Raw genomic sequence first — 17,375 nt, 5'->3', positions numbered from 1 at the left:
TCTTTCTTAGAGAAGAAAAATAATGTATGACTTTAAAATACTGAGGCTAATCTTGTTTGAGTCACTGATTGAGTCTGAGAGAACTTCATTTATTCAGCTCCATTTGTACAGCCCTCCTGTGGGTCAGACCCCCTGCTCTGTGCTGGAATACAAAGATGACAAGACCAGGTCCCTGCCCTCAACGACCGTCTAGAATGGTGGGAATGCCAGCATACAGGTCTAAAAGAGAAGTTCCCAAAAAAGCTGTGAGCAGTGGTAGCATCGTTGAAATGAGCCTGTCATTCTCTGCGTGCATAAGCTCTAGTTTGGGACAGTGAAGCGCCCGTCAGGCCCCATCCACATGCCTGGATTATGTGCGACTCTCCTGACGAGCGTGCTTCTTGCAGGTGTATGGAATGATTCGGTTCTCAGACGCCACAGGCCAGATATCTGACCTGAACAAAATGATGGTCCAGGAGCTGAATACAGCATTAGACCTCGGTAATGCTCAGAACTACACACAGGCCATGTTCAAGCTGACGGCGATGCTCATCAGCAGCAAAGGTAATGGACAGAGACATGTAGAACTCCAGGCTTGTTTGTGAGTGTTTGCCTTCATCATCCTTAATGAGCTGGAGCTCCCCCCAGGAGACCTCTCTGGTGTCTCTTGTCGGGGGAAGTAAATACAATGCCATCGTTGGCCCAGCTGGTGCTGACTATCTTGCTGACCCAGGGAGGCCATGGGTTCAGCCTGTGTCCAAGGCCCCTGAACAGCTTGTATTTGGTTCCAGATTGTGACCCACAGCTCCTCCATCATCTATGTTGGGGTCCCCTCCGGATGTTCAATGAGCACGGCATGGAGACCGCCCTGGCCTGCTGGGAGTGGCTGCTGGCTGGCAAGAATGGAGTGGAAGTGCCGGTAGGACATGGGCTGTGGTCAGCTCCTGGGGGTGGGTCAGGGTTAGAGATGGAGAGAGCCTACCCTGGCTCCTTGGCTGACGATCTTGGAGACCCCAGGCAAGCCCCTTACCCTCTGGAGCCTCAGTCTCCTTATGTGTAAGACTGTGATATTAATGCCTGACCGTAGGACTGTCCTAGAGACTAGAGAGATTATATGTTAAAAGCATCCCAGTGGTGCCTAGAAGTGGTTATTTTTCAGAAGCTTGGTAGGGGGAGCCATTTCTGTGAGACTGGAACATCTGTCAACATTGAGAGATTGGGAGCTGTTGTGTTTGTCCACAAGGACATTTCTCTTGGTCTACTAACTTTGGGAGGAACAGCCTTCCTTGTGTCCGTATTTCTGAAGTTGCTACTGGAGGGGACCCATGGGAAGGCTGTATACCCCCTTTCAGCTGATTGGATGAACTCCTAAGAACAATTTTATTTTTCAAATATCTCATTAATTTCCCCTTTAACAGAGAATTTAACATGTTTTTTCTGTGTGTCTTAGGATCAGTTGAAATAAGTGGTCAAAACAGGTGTTTTTCTTGTTCCCTGAGGGAAATTGGAATATTTCCAAAGATGAAGTTAGAATGTTTCAGACAGTGGTGGTGGCAGTAATTATAATACCTCACGTTGCCTGGTATGTTATAACTGCATGGAGTTTGTGTCAGGTACACCATTCAGAGTTTTGGTCCAGATGGCTTCATAGTCAGCAAGAGGCACTTACCCTGCCTCTCTGACTAGGAACTCGGCTGGGTCACTGGGCTCACCAGTGCATTCTGGACCCTTTCCATGTGAAACTAAGTAGGCACTGGGTTCTCAGCCTGCCAGCTCTGCTCTCATCTGGGAGTGTGCAGAAGGGTCTGTGGGAGTCCCAGCATAGAGATGTTGTGAAGGTTAAAGGACTTCATTCCCCTCACGGGCCAGGGACGGTGCCCAGCACTTAGTGAGCTATCAGTAAGTGGTAACTGCTGTTATGATGGCGGCTGTTGTCATTGCCAGTAGAGGATTCTGCAGTGACAGCTATCTACCCTTGCCATTATGGACACTCGTATTCACCCTGTCATCCTTTATGTTTTGTTTTCATGTATTTTACTACTACATGTGTTATATACCTTATAACATTATTTTCTTCTAAAAGTCAAAGGCTTTTTAATTAAGAAAAGAATTTTTTAAAAACCTTGTAAATTTATCCAAATATTTTCCATTTCTCACGTTCTTCAAGTCGTCCTGTCAACCCAAATTTGCAGTTGTTCTCTTCACTCCAGAGAACTTCCTTTAGCATTTCCTGTAGTGCAGTCTGCTGGAATAAATCCTCTCAGCTTTATTTTTCTTTTTTTTATTTATTTTTATTTTATTTTTATTTTATTTTTATTTTTTTATTTTTATATTTACTTTTATTTATTTTATCTTCGTTTTTTTTTTTTTTAAAGATTTTATTTTTTCCTTTTTCTCCCCAAAGCCCCCCAGTACATAGTTGTATATTCTTGGTTGTGGGTCCTTCTAGTTGTGGCATGTGGGACGCTGCCTCAGCGTGGTTTGATGAGCAGTGCCATGTCCGCGCCCAGGATTTGAACCAACGAAACACTGGGCCACTTGCAGCGGAGCGCGCGAACTTAACCACTCGGCCACGGGGCCAGCCCCTTATCTTCATTTTTTATGTGGATGGATATATTTCCTGGATGTAGGATCCTGGGTTGAGTGTCCTGTTTTGTTGCTTTTAGCATATTAAATACATCTCCTGTTGTCTATTGGATTGCGTTGTTTCTGGGGAGAAGTGAGCAGTCATTCTTATTATTGTTTCTCAGTATGTGCTGTTGTTTTTGTTTTTTCTTTTAGCTACTTTTAGAATGTTTGTCTTTATCTTTGGTTTTTAATAGTTTGACTATGATGTGCCTAGGTGTGTTTTTCTGTGTATTTATCCTGTTGAAATTCATCAAACTTTTTAAATTTAGAGATTTAGGGGTTTTCATCAAACCTAGAAAATTTTAGGCCACTATTTCTTTAAATATTTTTTTACCCATTCTCTCTCTGTTCTCATTTTGGGATTCCAGTTACACATATGTTGATGACTTGATGTTGCCTCATAGGTCATTAACATTCTCAGTCATTTTCTGGGGTTTTTTTCTCTTTCTGTTTCATTTTGGTTCATTTTAATTTGCTGGTCTTCCAGTTCCCTGATACTTTCTTCTGCATTGTGCATTGTATTGTTAAGCTATTTTATACATTTTATTTCACATATAATAATTCTTAGATCTAGATTTCTATTTCTTTTTTATACTTTGTATTTCTTTGCTGAGATTCTCATCTTCACGTATTCTTTCCATCTTTTCCTAAAAGTCTTTGAACATATTTATAATAACTATTTAAAAATCTTTGTCTGGTCTGTTCTAGTATACAGAGTCATCTGTGGGTTGTTTTCTGTTGATTTTTCTCTTTACTCTTTTCCAATTTTTGATTGTTTAGTGAACATAGTGTGTAGAAGAGCAGTGCAGACTGAGGAGCACTGCTGTTTGATTTTCCTGGAGAATAGGAGGCCTTTCTTCTGTCAGGTTGCTGAAGTGGAGGTCACTGCCTCCGCCCCCAGGGGGCTAGTCTTGGCAAGAAGATGAATTCTTCCTGCTTTTCACCCCAACTTCTCTTCCTTTTTTGGTTTTCTTTTTTCAGCAAAATTAGGTGAGGGGTCATGGAAGGATTTTTGTGCCAAGCAAATTGCTGTTTCATTTGAAGTCTTTCAGACTCTGGTCTGTCCCCACGGCCTCTGCCATCACCAATAGCTCGGTTGGCTTCAGGTCCATCAGCGTTTGGCAGGCCTTGTCCAGACGCTCATAATACGCAGACCCAGAGCCAGCCCAGGAGCTGCTAGGGCTCACTGCTTCCTGGCAAAGCCTCCTCTCCCTGTAAATCAGTTCTTATCCACCACTCCCCAACAGTCCAACACATGTTTTTCATCTGTTTTGTCATATTATCCAGATCTTACTGTTAGCTTGGGGTTGAAGGTCACCTATTTCCTCTCACTCCCCGTCACTGCCTCTGCAAGGACCTGTTGTCCAGTCCCAGCAATGCCCCAGGAAGCCTGTTGACTTTTATTTCTGTGTCTTTTCTATTGTTGGAGTCTGCTTTTTGATTTTTTTCTATTATAATAGCAACCTCGGCTTGTTATAGAGAAGTTGGAAGTATGAGCGTAGTGAAAAAAACAAAATCATCCATAACCCCAACTTCAGAGGCAATTACTGATGGTGTTTTGGTGTCTTTTGCATTCGTGGGGAGATAAAGAGCTAGTGAGCCTATTGATCTCATCTCAGTATGAGGACCGCCTCATGAGGGTCTGGGGCCTGTATTCCACCAAGATTGAACAGAACTCTGATCCCTTGGTATAGTGCTCAAACTCATCACCCAAAACAAATGAACTGGGCCCACACTGGCCTCCACCTGTCTCCCAACCTCAGTAAATGCCAACATAATCCTTCCCTCTGCCCAGAAAAAATCCTTACAGCCATCTCTGACTCCCCTTTCTCATGCTTCCCACAGATGATCCTCAGGTTTACCTTTTTTTTTTTTTTTTTTTTAAAGATTTTATTTTTTCCTTTTTCTCCCCAAAGCCCCCCAGTACATAGTTGTATATTCTTGGTTGTGGGTCCTTCTAGTTGTGGCATGTGGGACGCTGCCTCAGCGTGGTTTGATGAGCAGTGCCATCTCCGCTCCCAGGATTTGAACCAACGAAACACTGGGCCGCCTGCAGCGGAGTGCGTGAACTTAACCACTCAGCCACAGGGCCAGCCCCTCAGGTTTACCTTTTTACTTTTTTTTTTTTTTTTTTGAGGAAGATTAGCCCTCAGCTAACTACTGCCAGTCCTCCTCTTTTTGCTGAGGAAGCCTGGCTCTGAGCTAACATCCGTGCCCATCTTCCTCTAGTTTATACGTGGGACGCCTACCACAGCATGGCTGCCAAGCAGTGCCATGTCCGCACCCGGGATCCGAACCAGCAAACCCCGGGCTGCCGAGAAGCAGAACGTGCGAACTTAACCGCTGCGCCACTGGGCCGGCCCCTTACCTTTTTACTTTTAAAATATATTCAGAAGCTGACCACTTCTCAGCATCCCAGCTGCTGCCCCCTGACGCCAGCCTCTTTTGTTTCTCACCTGGACTAGGAAGGCAGCCTGTGGCTTCCCTGCTTCTACTTGGGCCCTCTCCACGTGCAGTCAGAGCGAGCCAGTAAAACATGGGTTGAATCAGTTCCCTCCCATGCCCCATACCTGTCAGTGCTGCCCTGTGCTCACGCAGAGTAGAAGACAGATTTGTTTCTATGACCTACAAGCCTCCTCCACCACCTCGACTTTGTCCCCTTCTGCTCCCTTCACCTGCTCCACCGCAGGCGGGTTCCCGCCACCCCTGCCCTCTGGGCGTGCTCCTGCTGTAGGCTGCAAGTTCTGTTCCCCCTCCTGGCTGTGCTCTTCTCAGATGGCCTCACTTCTTGCCCCTGCATTAGCCCAAGCTAAGACAGGGCTTGTCGTAGCTGTCCCCTCCCCACCGGGGCTTTCCCTGGCCACCCTACCTAAAATGCCGCACACACCCACGTTCACTCTTTCAAGCCCCTTCATGGCCCTGCTTTCCCCTTAGCAGTGGTCAGTGTCCCTTGTCTTTAGCTTGCTTCTCTTGTCATTTGTGGCCATGCTGTAGACCAGGTGGATGTATTGTCTTGTTCATGCTCCATTCTCAGAGCCTGGAAGGCCCTGGTTCAGAGATGGTGATCAGAATGTGCTTGTTGAACAAGTGAGTGTGGCTCGCTGTCCCCAGGCAGCCCTGCTGTTTCTTCCTCTACCATAGGCTTGCATTTGGCTGCAGGAAACAGAAAGCAGGTGCAGTGCCTTGACCACCAGGGGTTCCTCCTCCTCGTGTTGAAGGCAGCTTGTTGATATCGCAGGCTCCTGTCTGCCACTCTGCCACCCTTAGCATGTGGACTTTGTCCTCACCCTCAGGACCTCCAGATGGCTTCTGTGCCTCCAGGCAGGAAGGAGGGCAAAAGACAGTGGCTGTCCTGACCTTCTTCCCCAGGGCCTCACCCAACTGACGCTCACTGCTCATTAGTGCTAATGAGAACCCTTGGCCAACCCAACCAGCGGAGGTTTGGGTGAGGGTACTTGTGACTGGCCACGTGGCCACCCTGAATAAAACCATAAGAAAGAAAGAGGGGATGGATCCTGGGCAGGGAGCCAGGGCGTCTCCCCCAGGCACCAAGCCTCAGTTGTCACATCTCTCAGGGGAGGAATGCCGCCCTTGAAGGAGCTGCCTGGTGTTGTCAGGTCAACAGGGGAGGCTGCTCCTCTGTGGAACCAACCCATGGCGGTTGCAGGCTCCAGTCAGCTCCTGTATTCCCCGGACCTGCTTAGTGAGATGAAGGTGTTGTGCAGGGTCCGTGTGGAGTGGAGAAAAGGAACTAGGTTCTGGAGCCAAAATCCGGTCCTGCACTTTCCAGCTCAGAGGCCCCGAGCAGGCGACCTCACCTCCAGTGCCATAGGTGGGTTCCAGGATTGTCCGGAAGATTCAGCCAAGGCCCACCAAGCACCAGGCATGCCACAGATGTGCCAGCACCATGGAGTGAGGCACACAGAATATGGCCTGGTGTTAGTTCAAGAATGGCCTTTTTGATAAAAAAAAAAAAAAAAAAAGGCTGGGAATTGGGGTCATGGGTGATCCTTACTTTTTTCTTCATACTTGCCTCAGTTTCCTAAATTTTGTTCACTGAGCATCTATTCCTTTTATAATTTTTTTTTAAAAAAGGAGCCAGCCCCGTGGCCGAGTGGTTAAGTTCACACACTTCACTTCAGTGGCCCGTGGTTTTGCCAGTTCGGATCCTGGTGCAGACCTAGCACCGCTCATCAGGCCACGCTGAGGCGGCGTCCCACACAGCAGAACTAGAAGGATCTACAACTAGAATATACAAATATGTACTGGGGGGCTCTGGGAAGAAGAAGAAAAAAAGATTGGCAACAGTTGTTAGCTCAGGTGCCAATCTTTAAAAAAAAATAAAAAGAATCCACTTTGAAAAAAACAAAAACAGTAAGTATCTTTCTGTGCTTTATGAGGAGCTAACAGTCACTGTGTACTTGCAGTTTATGCGGGAGATGTCAGGGGCCTGGCAGATGACAGTGGAGCAGAAGTTCGGCCTTTTTTCTGCGGAGATAAAGGAAGCAGACCCCCTGGCAGCGTCAGAAGCGAGTCAGCCCAAACCTTGTGCCCCTGAAGTGACCCCCCACTACATCTGGATTGATGTATGTGCCCGGCCCCACTGCTGCCCCAGGCTCAGCTGTGTTCTGCCCATTCTAGCTGTGGGGGCCAAGGCTCCCCTGGGGGCTGGGGCTGAGTGAGCGTGAGGCTCCGGGTTTTAAGATTGCCTTATCTGGGGGGACGGTTGGGAGTGGCTTTCCCACCTTTCTCCCCAGGCCCCTACCAGCCTCTCCCTGCTTGCCCACAGACCCCTGCCCGCCCTCCTGTTGGCCCAGAGCCCCTCCTCAGCTGCCCGCGCTGGGGTGGGCTGGCCAGGCACCAACATGTGTTCTCCTTCCCACCTAGTTCCTGGTGCAGCGGTTCGAGATCGCCAAGTACTGCAGCTCTGACCAGGTGGAGATCTTCTCCAGCCTGCTGCAGCGCTCCATGTCGCTGAACATCGGTGGGGCCAAGGGGAGCATGAACCGGCACGTGGCGGCCATCGGGCCCCGCTTCAAGTGAGGGCTCTCCTCCTCCTCTGGGGGTGCTGTCTGAGTTGCTGGCACTGTGGGCCCTCTCCACGGAGGTTTCCCATGGTTGGTCATTTATTCACTAGAAACTGACCAAGCCCCCAGTGCATGCAGGGTTCCCCAGAAGGGCATCGGCACGCTAATGACCTGGCCCACTGTGCCCTTCCAGGGCCAGGGAAGCTGGGCAGCATGCTGTCCACGTGATAGGGAGTGTCCAGGAAGCTGGTTCACTCATGGACCTGGGGCAGACCTTCTAAATCGATTGGGGGCTGGGTGGCAGCAAAATTGTGTAACAGTTCTGGTGACATAGTGGTGAGTGAAAAACAGCAGGTGGTGTGGCAGAGCTCAAGTGTGGCAAGCTCAGGCTGGGTGGCTGGCAGTGGGTTTGGGCAGGTCACTTTACCCCTCTGAGAGGTTTGCAGAAAACTTCTGATCATGCTGACTGTATGCCAAATCCTGTGTAAAACACCAGCCTCACCAGGGGACGCCCTGTACCCCTGCCTTTGGGGGACACGTGTCCTGGTGAGAGGCCCCACATCAGGTGCTATGATCAGAGGCACCCTGGATACAGCAGGAGGAGCTGGGCCTCCAGGTGCCTGGGTGATGGAATGGAGGGAGGGAGAGGGCCCTCACCGTCAGGCCCTGCCTGCGCCCTTCCTGCTGCCTGCTGTCAGTGCCAGCTCGATCCACCCCTCCCCTGAGCTCCAGACCCACATTCCTGCAGCTGCTGGGCACTCCCTAGGGCTGTGCTTCACAAACCACTGTGGGGAAGGGCTGGTTCTCTTTGTCCTTAGCTTCCAATCCACCATGTACCTATACTTTTATAAAATTTGGAGAGAATGAATTACTAGAAAAGGATCCTTACTGGACTGTCAGAACAATGTGAAATTGCCACAGAAGTGAGCAGGTGCCCCTCTCAGTTCCTGTTCCTGACTCGTCACAGGCCAACACTGTCTATAGGTGCCCTTTGAGGAGCCCTGACCTCGCAGAAACCAGGTGCTTAGGAAATTCCTTTTTTTAAAATCTGAATTAAATGTTCTACTTCTGTAGCAGCTATCGGTGACGGTACCTCAGGGAGCAGTTTGCAGATCGTTTGTTAGACCCAAGCTTCTGGCCAAGGCAGATTAACACACAAATTGTTCCTTTTTCCCCCAACAAAAGTGAAGGTTGAAAAAAACATTTCCTAAGGCATTTTGAGTTGATAAACCTGTAAATGGTAATCCCCTGGCTAATGCCACAGCCCTGGCGCACTCAAGCTCTGTCACCAGAGACATGCCCTGAGCTGAAGGACTGAGTAGTGAGGTGTTAGGGAGAGAGGGACCCTCGGAGGTTCAGGCGAGCAGCTCCGACTCAGCTCTGTCTCGCCCCTGGGGCTCTCCTAGACTGCTGACCCTGGGGCTGTCCCTGCTGCATGCTGACGTGGTTCCAAACGCAACCATCCGCAACGTGCTCCGCGAGAAGATCTACTCAACTGCTTTTGATTACTTCAGGTACACCCCCAGCTGTCCGCACGCAGTGTCAGTGACAGCCCAGCCCCACCGTTGCCCCCGTTGTCTCGGACCCTGGGCAGTCACTCACAGGAGGAAACGGTTTGCCTGGTTTACATGCCACCCTCCTTGTTCAGCAGTCCTGGTGCCCCTGGATTTGAAGATCCGCAGTCCATGCGTGTACTCAGGGCTGGCCTCCCTACAAGATGTGTGCATTTTCCCTCAGTTCCACTCAGTTAAAAGATTAAGTGCATCCATTTAACTTTCTACTTAATATGAGTGGCCATTGCACAAAGAATTGCAAATACTTGCTGCCTAGGGCTTTGCAAGTGTAGTTTTGTTGTTGTATGGAGACAGCTGCAGTTGCACGGTCTGCCACAGGCACACCGTTCAGCCAGGAGATGTAGACCTTGATCTGAGGATAGTGGTGAGGGTGGGCACGAGAGGGCTCTGAAAATCACACTTTCCCCTGCGAACTAATGAAATAGTTGTTGCCGATGTCTGGCTCTGGGCTGACCTCTTGTCCCTAAGAGACCACTCGTGTCATCTCTCACTGCTTTATAATATGTCTGGCTTCTAGTGCCGGGCTCCAGGCCCTCAAATCTTGTCCTCTTTTGGTTGTTTGAAGTTGTCCGCCAAAGTTCCCTACTCAAGGAGAAAAGAGGCTGCGGGAAGACATAAGCATAATGATTAAATTTTGGACCGCCATGTTCTCAGATAAGAAGTACCTTACTGCCAGCCAACTAGTTCCACCAGGTAAGTGTTGTTCTCAGCAGTGCAGCTGGTCATGGGTGGTGGCGCCAAGGCGTGGGGGTGGGCAGGACAGATGTGCTGCATGGTGGACAGCCCTGAAGGAGCCAGGTCAGAAGAGCAGTTAGGACCCCACGGAGCCCTGGCCTTGGTTACGCTGCCTGGGCAGCAGAGGCCCAAAGCCCGCCTGGCTGCCGCTCCTGCCCCAGCCCCAGCTGAGGAGCATGGCTAAGGCAGGAGGCTCTAAGCAGACTCCACTCAGCATAACTTCTCTCAGCAGCAGCTTGGTTCTGAGGCACCCACTGCATATCTGACAGGCCCATGCTGGGCTACAGCAGTGCACCAAGATGAATAAGGCAGGGTCAGGTGTCATCTGGTAGGAGACAATCAAGTCGACAGGTAATTTCAACATGAGGGGATTGTGGCAGCACCCTTCACGGACAGGCACTTGGCCCACCAGAGTTGGGGAGCCAGGGACAGTTTTCTAGAAGAGGTGACATATGAGCTGAATCTCTGAGCATGAATAGGAGCTACCATGGGTGCACGGTGGGGAGAGGAAAAGGCCCTGAAGTGTAAGCAAGCAGCAGACCTCCACAAGGAAACCATGTTCTTGTTTCTCTGAGCACATAGATGATTACACACCACAGATTAGAGGTGAAGAGCAGGGTTTCTGCAGCCAGGTCGCAGCCAACAATCTGACTGCCAGGAAAAGGCAAGAAAAATTAAAAATCAGGCGCAGTGATTTTCTCAGTCACCTTCCTGGCTCCACTTAGAACAGGGCACACAACTCTTATCATCTGCCCCCGACACCCTCAAGTTACTGCTATCTTAGAAGATAGAGTGATGCTCTGGGAGATCAGATAACTGCTGTAATGTGTCACGATGAATACTCCTATTTGTTTTAGTCTGTCTTAAAGGCGAGGAGGAACATAATAAATTTAGTAAGCTTTCCATCTAGAATGGTTAAATGAAGAACTTCTCAGATGTCTGGGTTTGTTCCACAAAGCTGTCAATGGCCATGTCTCCCCCTCCCTGCTCCTCTACTGATTGCCTTATCCCTGGTGAAAATCCGGATCCTCATTCTAGAAGCAGCAATGTGTTTGCCCACAGATAACCAAGACACGCGAAGCAATCTGGATATAGCAGTTGGCTCTCGCCAACAGGCCACACAAGGCTGGATCAACACCTACCCCCTGTCCAGTGGCATGTCGACCATCTCCAAGAAGTCAGGTCAGTTAAAGGTGTGCTGACAGGTCACTCATGTCCGAGTCACATCCTGGCAGCTCAGACAGCAGATGGAGCACTGAAAGCTTCCTCTGGGTTCTAGAAACCAAGGGTGGGCCTGTGAACTCCAAGGAACACACTTGTGCCTTCTCTTTTCCCATCAGGCATGTCTAAGAAAACCAACCGGGGCTCCCAGCTGCACAAGTACTACATGAAGCGTAGGACACTGCTGCTGTCCTTGCTGGTAAGGCACTGCCTGCCACACGCCCAGCACCCGGGGAGGGGAGCACAGCGGCACGTGGGCGCACACAGAAGGAACATGGGCATCTGTCTCATCTTTCTAGGCCACCGAAATTGAGCGTCTCATCACGTGGTACAACCCGCTGTCAGCCCCAGAACTGGAGCTGGACCAGGCTGGAGAGAACAGTGTGGCCAACTGGAGGTCCAAGTACATCAGCCTGAGTGAGAAGCAATGGAAGGACAACGTGAACCTTGCCTGGAGCATCTCTCCTTACCTGGCCGTGCAGCTGCCTGCCAGGTAGGCCCAGGTCACACCTGCTTGACAAGGGCCTTGCCCGAGTTCCAGTGTGAGGGCCCCTGGGTGGAGAGGAGAGTGACATGTCACCACCAAGGACAGTCAGGGAAGCAATCTTAGTGGGCTGATCCTCTGCCCCTGCCGTTCACCCAGTCCTTCTGTGCAGTGGTTACACAGCACAGACTCCTGCCTGGGGTGCCCCCAGCACCCTGGAAACATAACATCAGAGCCCCCATCTTATTGGAAGAGGAAAGGAAGCACACGAGGCTGTCACTCCAGGGAAGTGGACCCGGGGAGGGTTTGGGTTTGTTCTTAGATGTCAGCTTTCAGCAGTAGGCTACTCGGAGGAGGTGGCCAGCAGCCGAGTGTCCTGTGAACTCTCCCCTGGTGGCTCTTACAGAGACAGAACTCCTAAGACCAGTGGGAGCTGAGAGAGACTTCCAAGGCCACTATGTTAAATCCCAGCAGAGGGATGGCATTCACCCCGTGGGAGTCCCTGTGAACTCTACTTAGTGCTTCCTCCTTCTAGTCTTGATTCAGTCCTCTGGATCAGGACCGCAGCCCCACAAAGTTTATGGAAAGTCTACCTTGTGTTGGCCTGGGGTGGTAGCACCTAAAAACTTGCACCCGCCCTCCCACCTGCTAAGGCGCCTTCCAGCCCGTGGGCTGCCATGCATCAATGGGTTGATTTGGAGGCCAGGGCAAGGGGGTGCGCTGAAGACAAGGACTATAAAGGGAGGCATCCTTTGAACGGTGAGTGCAGGCTAATTCCGGCATTTTGTCATAAGCGGTCATAATGCTGTTTATTGTGCATCTTCGTGTTCAGTTACCAACATGTCTGTAACATAGAGTTTAGGTGTCACTTGGCATTGCCCTGCATCCTTCTGGCTCAGGGCTCCTACAGCTTCCCTCTTCCATGGAGGTGGAGCCCCTGTCTGCCCATGAGGCCACCCCACCCACACCCTCTGTGCTCCATAGGTTTAAGAACACAGAAGCCATTGGCAACGAAGTGACCCGTCTGGTTCGGTTGGACCCAGGAGCTGTTAGTGACATCCCTGAAGCTATCAAGGTAGCGTAGCACATGCCGGGGCCTGGGTTCAAACTGCACAAAAACAGAACTGCCTCCAGAAATGCCTGGAAACCTAGAAGTGTGACAAAAACTGGGGACCTCAGCAGTATAATGATTATAATGATTTTTTAATTTCCTTTGTTTTCCACTCCTGTGAAACATTTATTATGTTTAAACTAGAAAAATATTGAAGGCACTTCACCCTAGTTGAAAATATGCTATTTTATGTAATGGGTCAGAAGCATTTTCCCATGTCGTTATAAATGCTTTATAATCATTACTTTTGGGGGCCATCCCTGTGATACATGATGGGGCCAGGTATTTCCTGAGGGGCTCGAGGGACTGCCTGAGCCAGACCGTCTCCCTGCTTCCTTCCCAGTTCCTGGTCACCTGGCACACCATCGATGCCGACGCACCTGAGCTCAGCCACGTGCTGTGTTGGGCACCTGCGGACCCGCCCACCGGCCTCTCCTACTTCTCTAGCATGTACCCTCCGCACCCTCTCACGGCGCAGTACGGGGTGAAAGTCCTGCGGTCCTTCCCCCCGGTGAGCCGGGCCCTGCCTGAGTTAGTCTCGGTGGGACTCTCCAGAGGTGTTTAGGGGGAGAGATAGGCTTTATCGCAGACCCAGACGTAGGCCTGATTAATTGTTGGCCCATCTTAGAACATGTCTTCATTCCCCATTTCTGTTCAAGAAGTCATAGAAGATAGATTTAGCTCTAATGCAGATGGATTGACTAGTTATATTTGTTTTTAACTTTAATTAGGTGTTTGAGTTAAAAAAGGAAGTTCAGTTGAGTTTGGTTCCAGTTGTGGCCACGTGGGCATGTCACCCAGCCTCAGGGTGTTGGGGAGTCCAGGGGCCCCATGTGATAGCCATAGTGACAGGGGTTCAGTAGAATGTTCTGGAGACTAACTCACTGTGGCCCCAGCACATGGGTCTGCTATAACCTCAGCCCTTGTCCCTGAGCAGGCCCCCAGCAGTGAGCACGGCCGGGCCCTTCCCTCTCTCCTTGTAGACCTAGGAGCCTTGTTCATTTCCCTTTTCCTCATTGATCATGTGTTTCAAGCCTTTGGCCATTTTCCTTGCTGTCCCTGGGCTTTCCCTGCTTCTCAGTCCTCTGTGGTCTCCACTGAGGACGGTGTCCCATGGGCTGAATGACAGCAGGGCCATTCCAGGTTGGGGTGGGGCCCTGGGACATCTATCCCTGTTGAGATGTTCTCACCTTTCTTAGAGGTAAGGAATTGCCCTCCCTTCCCAGAGGTCACGGTCACTTCTTCTCCTTTGCAGGACGCCATCCTGTTCTACATCCCCCAGATCGTGCAGGCCCTCAGGTATGACAAGGTAAGGCTGTGCCGATGCATGCTGTCCAGCACTCTGAGAGCTGTGCTGGGCAGTGGGGAGGGAGCCCTTGGCAACAGGAACGGGGGCCTTGGGAGCTGTGACTACAGTCCCCGAGCTTCTTCACACACCCTCCCACTATGGTTGTCACCAGTGCCCACAGCCAAGAGGCCCTGCTCACCCTCGCCTCACCCTGAGGCCCAGTCTCACTGTGCAGACTGAGCGGTTCTGAAGTGTTGCCGGCCACTTCCTCAGGGTAGGCAGCCTGGCCTGGCTTCCCCACTCGTTGGATGGGAGTCTTGACAGGTCCCCTGCTCCCTAAATCCAGCTCCATGGTCTTTGCGGTGGGGAGTGGTGAGGAGGATTAGATGAGATCACGTATGTGTTGGTTTGCGAAGGCTGCCATCGCCAGGTACCACAGACTGGGGGGCTCAAACAGCAGAGACTGAGTCTCTCGTGGTTCTCGAGGCTGGAAGTCTGAGCTCCGGGAGTCGGCAGGTGTTGTTTCTTCTGAGGTCTCTCTGCTTGGTTTGTAGAGGGCCATCTTCTCCCCGTGTCCTCACATGGTCATTCTTCTGCGTCTGTGTCCTAACCTCCTTTTCTTATAAGGACACCACTCAGATTGGATGAGGGCCCACCCTGAGGCACTGGGAGGTGGGTAGGACTTCAACATACGAATCTGGGGAGGGGACACCTTTTAGCCCATAACAGCATACATGTACATAAGGTGCCTTGCACAGGACCTGGCACAGAAGACACCCACAGGGGTGACAGCCCAGAGCCCATACCGCCAGTGTCTCATCCCAGCACCGCCTACTGCACCCGTGTCTGAGTGCAGCAGCAGCATCTGCCTCTTCCCCGCTGCCCTGGGCTGGCCTCATTTCCCCACTGCACAGGACGCCAGACCACCCTGTGTCCTGGTGAGCCCTCATGGCCTGGCCCCACTGTGGGCTACCTCCTGCCAATCCCGTCTCCATAGTGGCTGTGAGCACTGTGGCAGGGTGTCCCGAGGCTGGCTTCTTCCCTGCAGATTGGCAAGATGCTCCATCTCGGTCCGTAGACCAAAGTGCTTCTAGAACCACAGCCCACCTCTCTTGAAAGACTGGGTCTTGGGGCTGGCCCAGTAGCACAGCAGTTAAGTTTGCACGTTCCGCTTCGGTGGCCCGGGGTTCACTGGTTTGGATCCTGGGTGCGGACATGGCACGGCTTGGCAAGCCATGCTGTGGTAGGCGTCCCACATATAAAGTAGAGGAAGATGGGCACGGTTGTTAGCTCAGGGCCAGTCTTCTTCAGCAAAAAGAGGAGGATTGGCAGTAGATGTTAGCTCGGGTAATCTTCCTCCAAAAAAAAAAAAGACCAGGTCTTGTCCTAGCTAGGTAGCTGCCAAAAGCCCTCCAACTCTGAGCAGGTGATTTTGGTACCATGTAGAGCCATATTCGCCAAGTAGGGGCCCTCACACTGGTCCCAGCACTTAGTGACTGCCATGATGCCCTTTTCTCCAGGTACCAGTTCCCTTTCCCCTTCTCTGCCCTCCCAGCATTGTTCTCCCTTTACTCTTTGTGTCTCTGCTTCCATCTGCACGTGAGCGCACAGTGGTGGCCACCAGAGAACTCTAGCTCCCCGGGCCGTGTGCTCGGTGCTCTGTACTTAGCACGCAGGCCCAAGTGGCCCCAGTTAGCATGGAGAGGCATGGGGGGGGCTCCCACTAGCACATATAGATTTGGGGGAGCTGCAGTTTGTTTTATTTGTCTTTATTCCTTTTTTTCCTAGTTTTCAAAATAATGAGTTAATTTCTTTTTTTTTTTCTTTTTTGAGGAAGATTAGCTCTGAGCTACCTGCTGCCAATCCTCCTCTTTTCACTGAGGAAGCCTGGCCCTGAGCTAACATCCGTGCCCATCTTCCTCTACTTTATATGTGGGACGCCTGCCACGGCATGGTGTGCCAAGCGGTTCCATGTCTACACCCGGGATCCGAACCAGTGAACCCCGCGCCGCCGAAGCGGAACATGTGCACTTAACCGCTGTGACACCAGGCCGGCCCCAATGAGTTAATTTCTTAGCATTATCCAAAGATGACCAATGGGTTTTCCCCTTTTTCCCCTAATATCATTATAAATTCAGGGACTTTGACATGTCTGACATGTCCCAGTCCACTATTTTTGAGGCCCGTCTTCCTGACCCAGGGAACCCCCTGTTATATACTCTATTCTTTGATCTTTTCTCTTTGATAACCTCCTGGAAACAGAAGGACAAGATATTCCAGGCTCTTCTTATACTTTTTCTGCCTCAGACCTGGAATCACCAATTTTCCAAGGAACTCTGGTTCATTTTAGTGAGAAATGGTATTGAGACACTGTAATCTGAATGCTGAGAATGCTCACTGCCATTGAGTTAACTGACTATTATTTCTAGGCCTTTCCTATAGATAGAGCTTTTTTTTTAAAGAAAACTAAGTCATCAGATTATACTGATATTTCCAATTCAAATGTAGAATTATAGAGGGTTTTTGTTTTTTTTATTTGATTTTATGTTTGAATTTTTTTTTGTTGTTGTTTTTTGTATTTTGAGGAAGATTGGCCCTGAGCTAACATCTGTGTCAATCCTCCTCTTCTTTATATGTGGAACGCCACCACAGCATGGCCTGATAAGCGGTGTATATGTCCGTGCCTGGGGTCCGAACCAGCAAACCCCAGGCCGCCAAAGTGGAGCACGTGAACTTAATCACTATGCCACTGGGCCAGCCCCTATGTTTGAATCTTTTAACACTAAAAATATTGGTTCCTAACAATTAACATATTACCTTTTTGCTTTATCCTACTATATATAATAGTTTCAAAAATAACAATACCAATATTACCAAATATGATTACTGAAAACTGGGTCACATTTTTTTGGTATATTTTCCATTAGGGACATACAGTCAGATTGCTTTATTTTAAAGTCACTTGAAATGATTCTTCTCTGTGTGGTTACACCAGCTCAAGACTCGGCTAGCTTCATTGGTTTCTTTCTTGCTTTCCATTTTTAGGGATTTTTTTTTTAAAGTCTAAGCTTGAGAGAAGACAAATATATATATTTTTTTGCTTATTTTTTTTTTACAACACTAATAAAAATGGCTAGAGAGGGAGCAAACAGGATGGAAGCGACCATGCTTAGTAATTTTTGACTTTGGAACTCTCTCACTGTTTGCATAGTTATGAAGCAAACATATACTTTTCAACCAAATTGGCTAGCAAGGATATATTAAGTGGATTAAGAAACACATGAGAATAACATGCTAAAATCTTTTCTAAAGCCTGACGCCTCCGTGG

At 49.8% G+C, this 17,375-nt stretch overlaps 1 protein-coding gene across 2 annotated transcripts in view; it reads left to right on the top strand.

Moving 5' to 3' along the window:
- PI4KA (phosphatidylinositol 4-kinase alpha) overlaps positions 1–17,375 on the top strand; it is a 146,488-nt gene that overhangs the window by 116,867 nt on the left and 12,246 nt on the right. For both annotated transcript variants that reach the window (XM_046639275.1, XM_046639276.1), the window contains exons 31-42: positions 387–543; positions 771–898; positions 7,035–7,193; positions 7,495–7,646; positions 9,041–9,148; positions 9,774–9,901; positions 11,006–11,125; positions 11,284–11,363; positions 11,464–11,657; positions 12,633–12,723; positions 13,103–13,270; positions 14,015–14,068. In XM_046639275.1, coding sequence (XP_046495231.1) covers positions 387–543; positions 771–898; positions 7,035–7,193; positions 7,495–7,646; positions 9,041–9,148; positions 9,774–9,901; positions 11,006–11,125; positions 11,284–11,363; positions 11,464–11,657; positions 12,633–12,723; positions 13,103–13,270; positions 14,015–14,068 — 1,539 coding nt within the window. The remainder of the gene's footprint in view (positions 1–386; positions 544–770; positions 899–7,034; positions 7,194–7,494; positions 7,647–9,040; positions 9,149–9,773; positions 9,902–11,005; positions 11,126–11,283; positions 11,364–11,463; positions 11,658–12,632; positions 12,724–13,102; positions 13,271–14,014; positions 14,069–17,375) is intronic.

The sequence above is a fragment of the Equus quagga genome, chromosome 15 (assembly GCF_021613505.1).
Source record: "Equus quagga isolate Etosha38 chromosome 15, UCLA_HA_Equagga_1.0, whole genome shotgun sequence".
Classification (NCBI taxonomy): Eukaryota; Metazoa; Chordata; class Mammalia; order Perissodactyla; family Equidae; genus Equus; species Equus quagga.
This window is presented reverse-complemented; position numbering and strand designations above follow the sequence as displayed.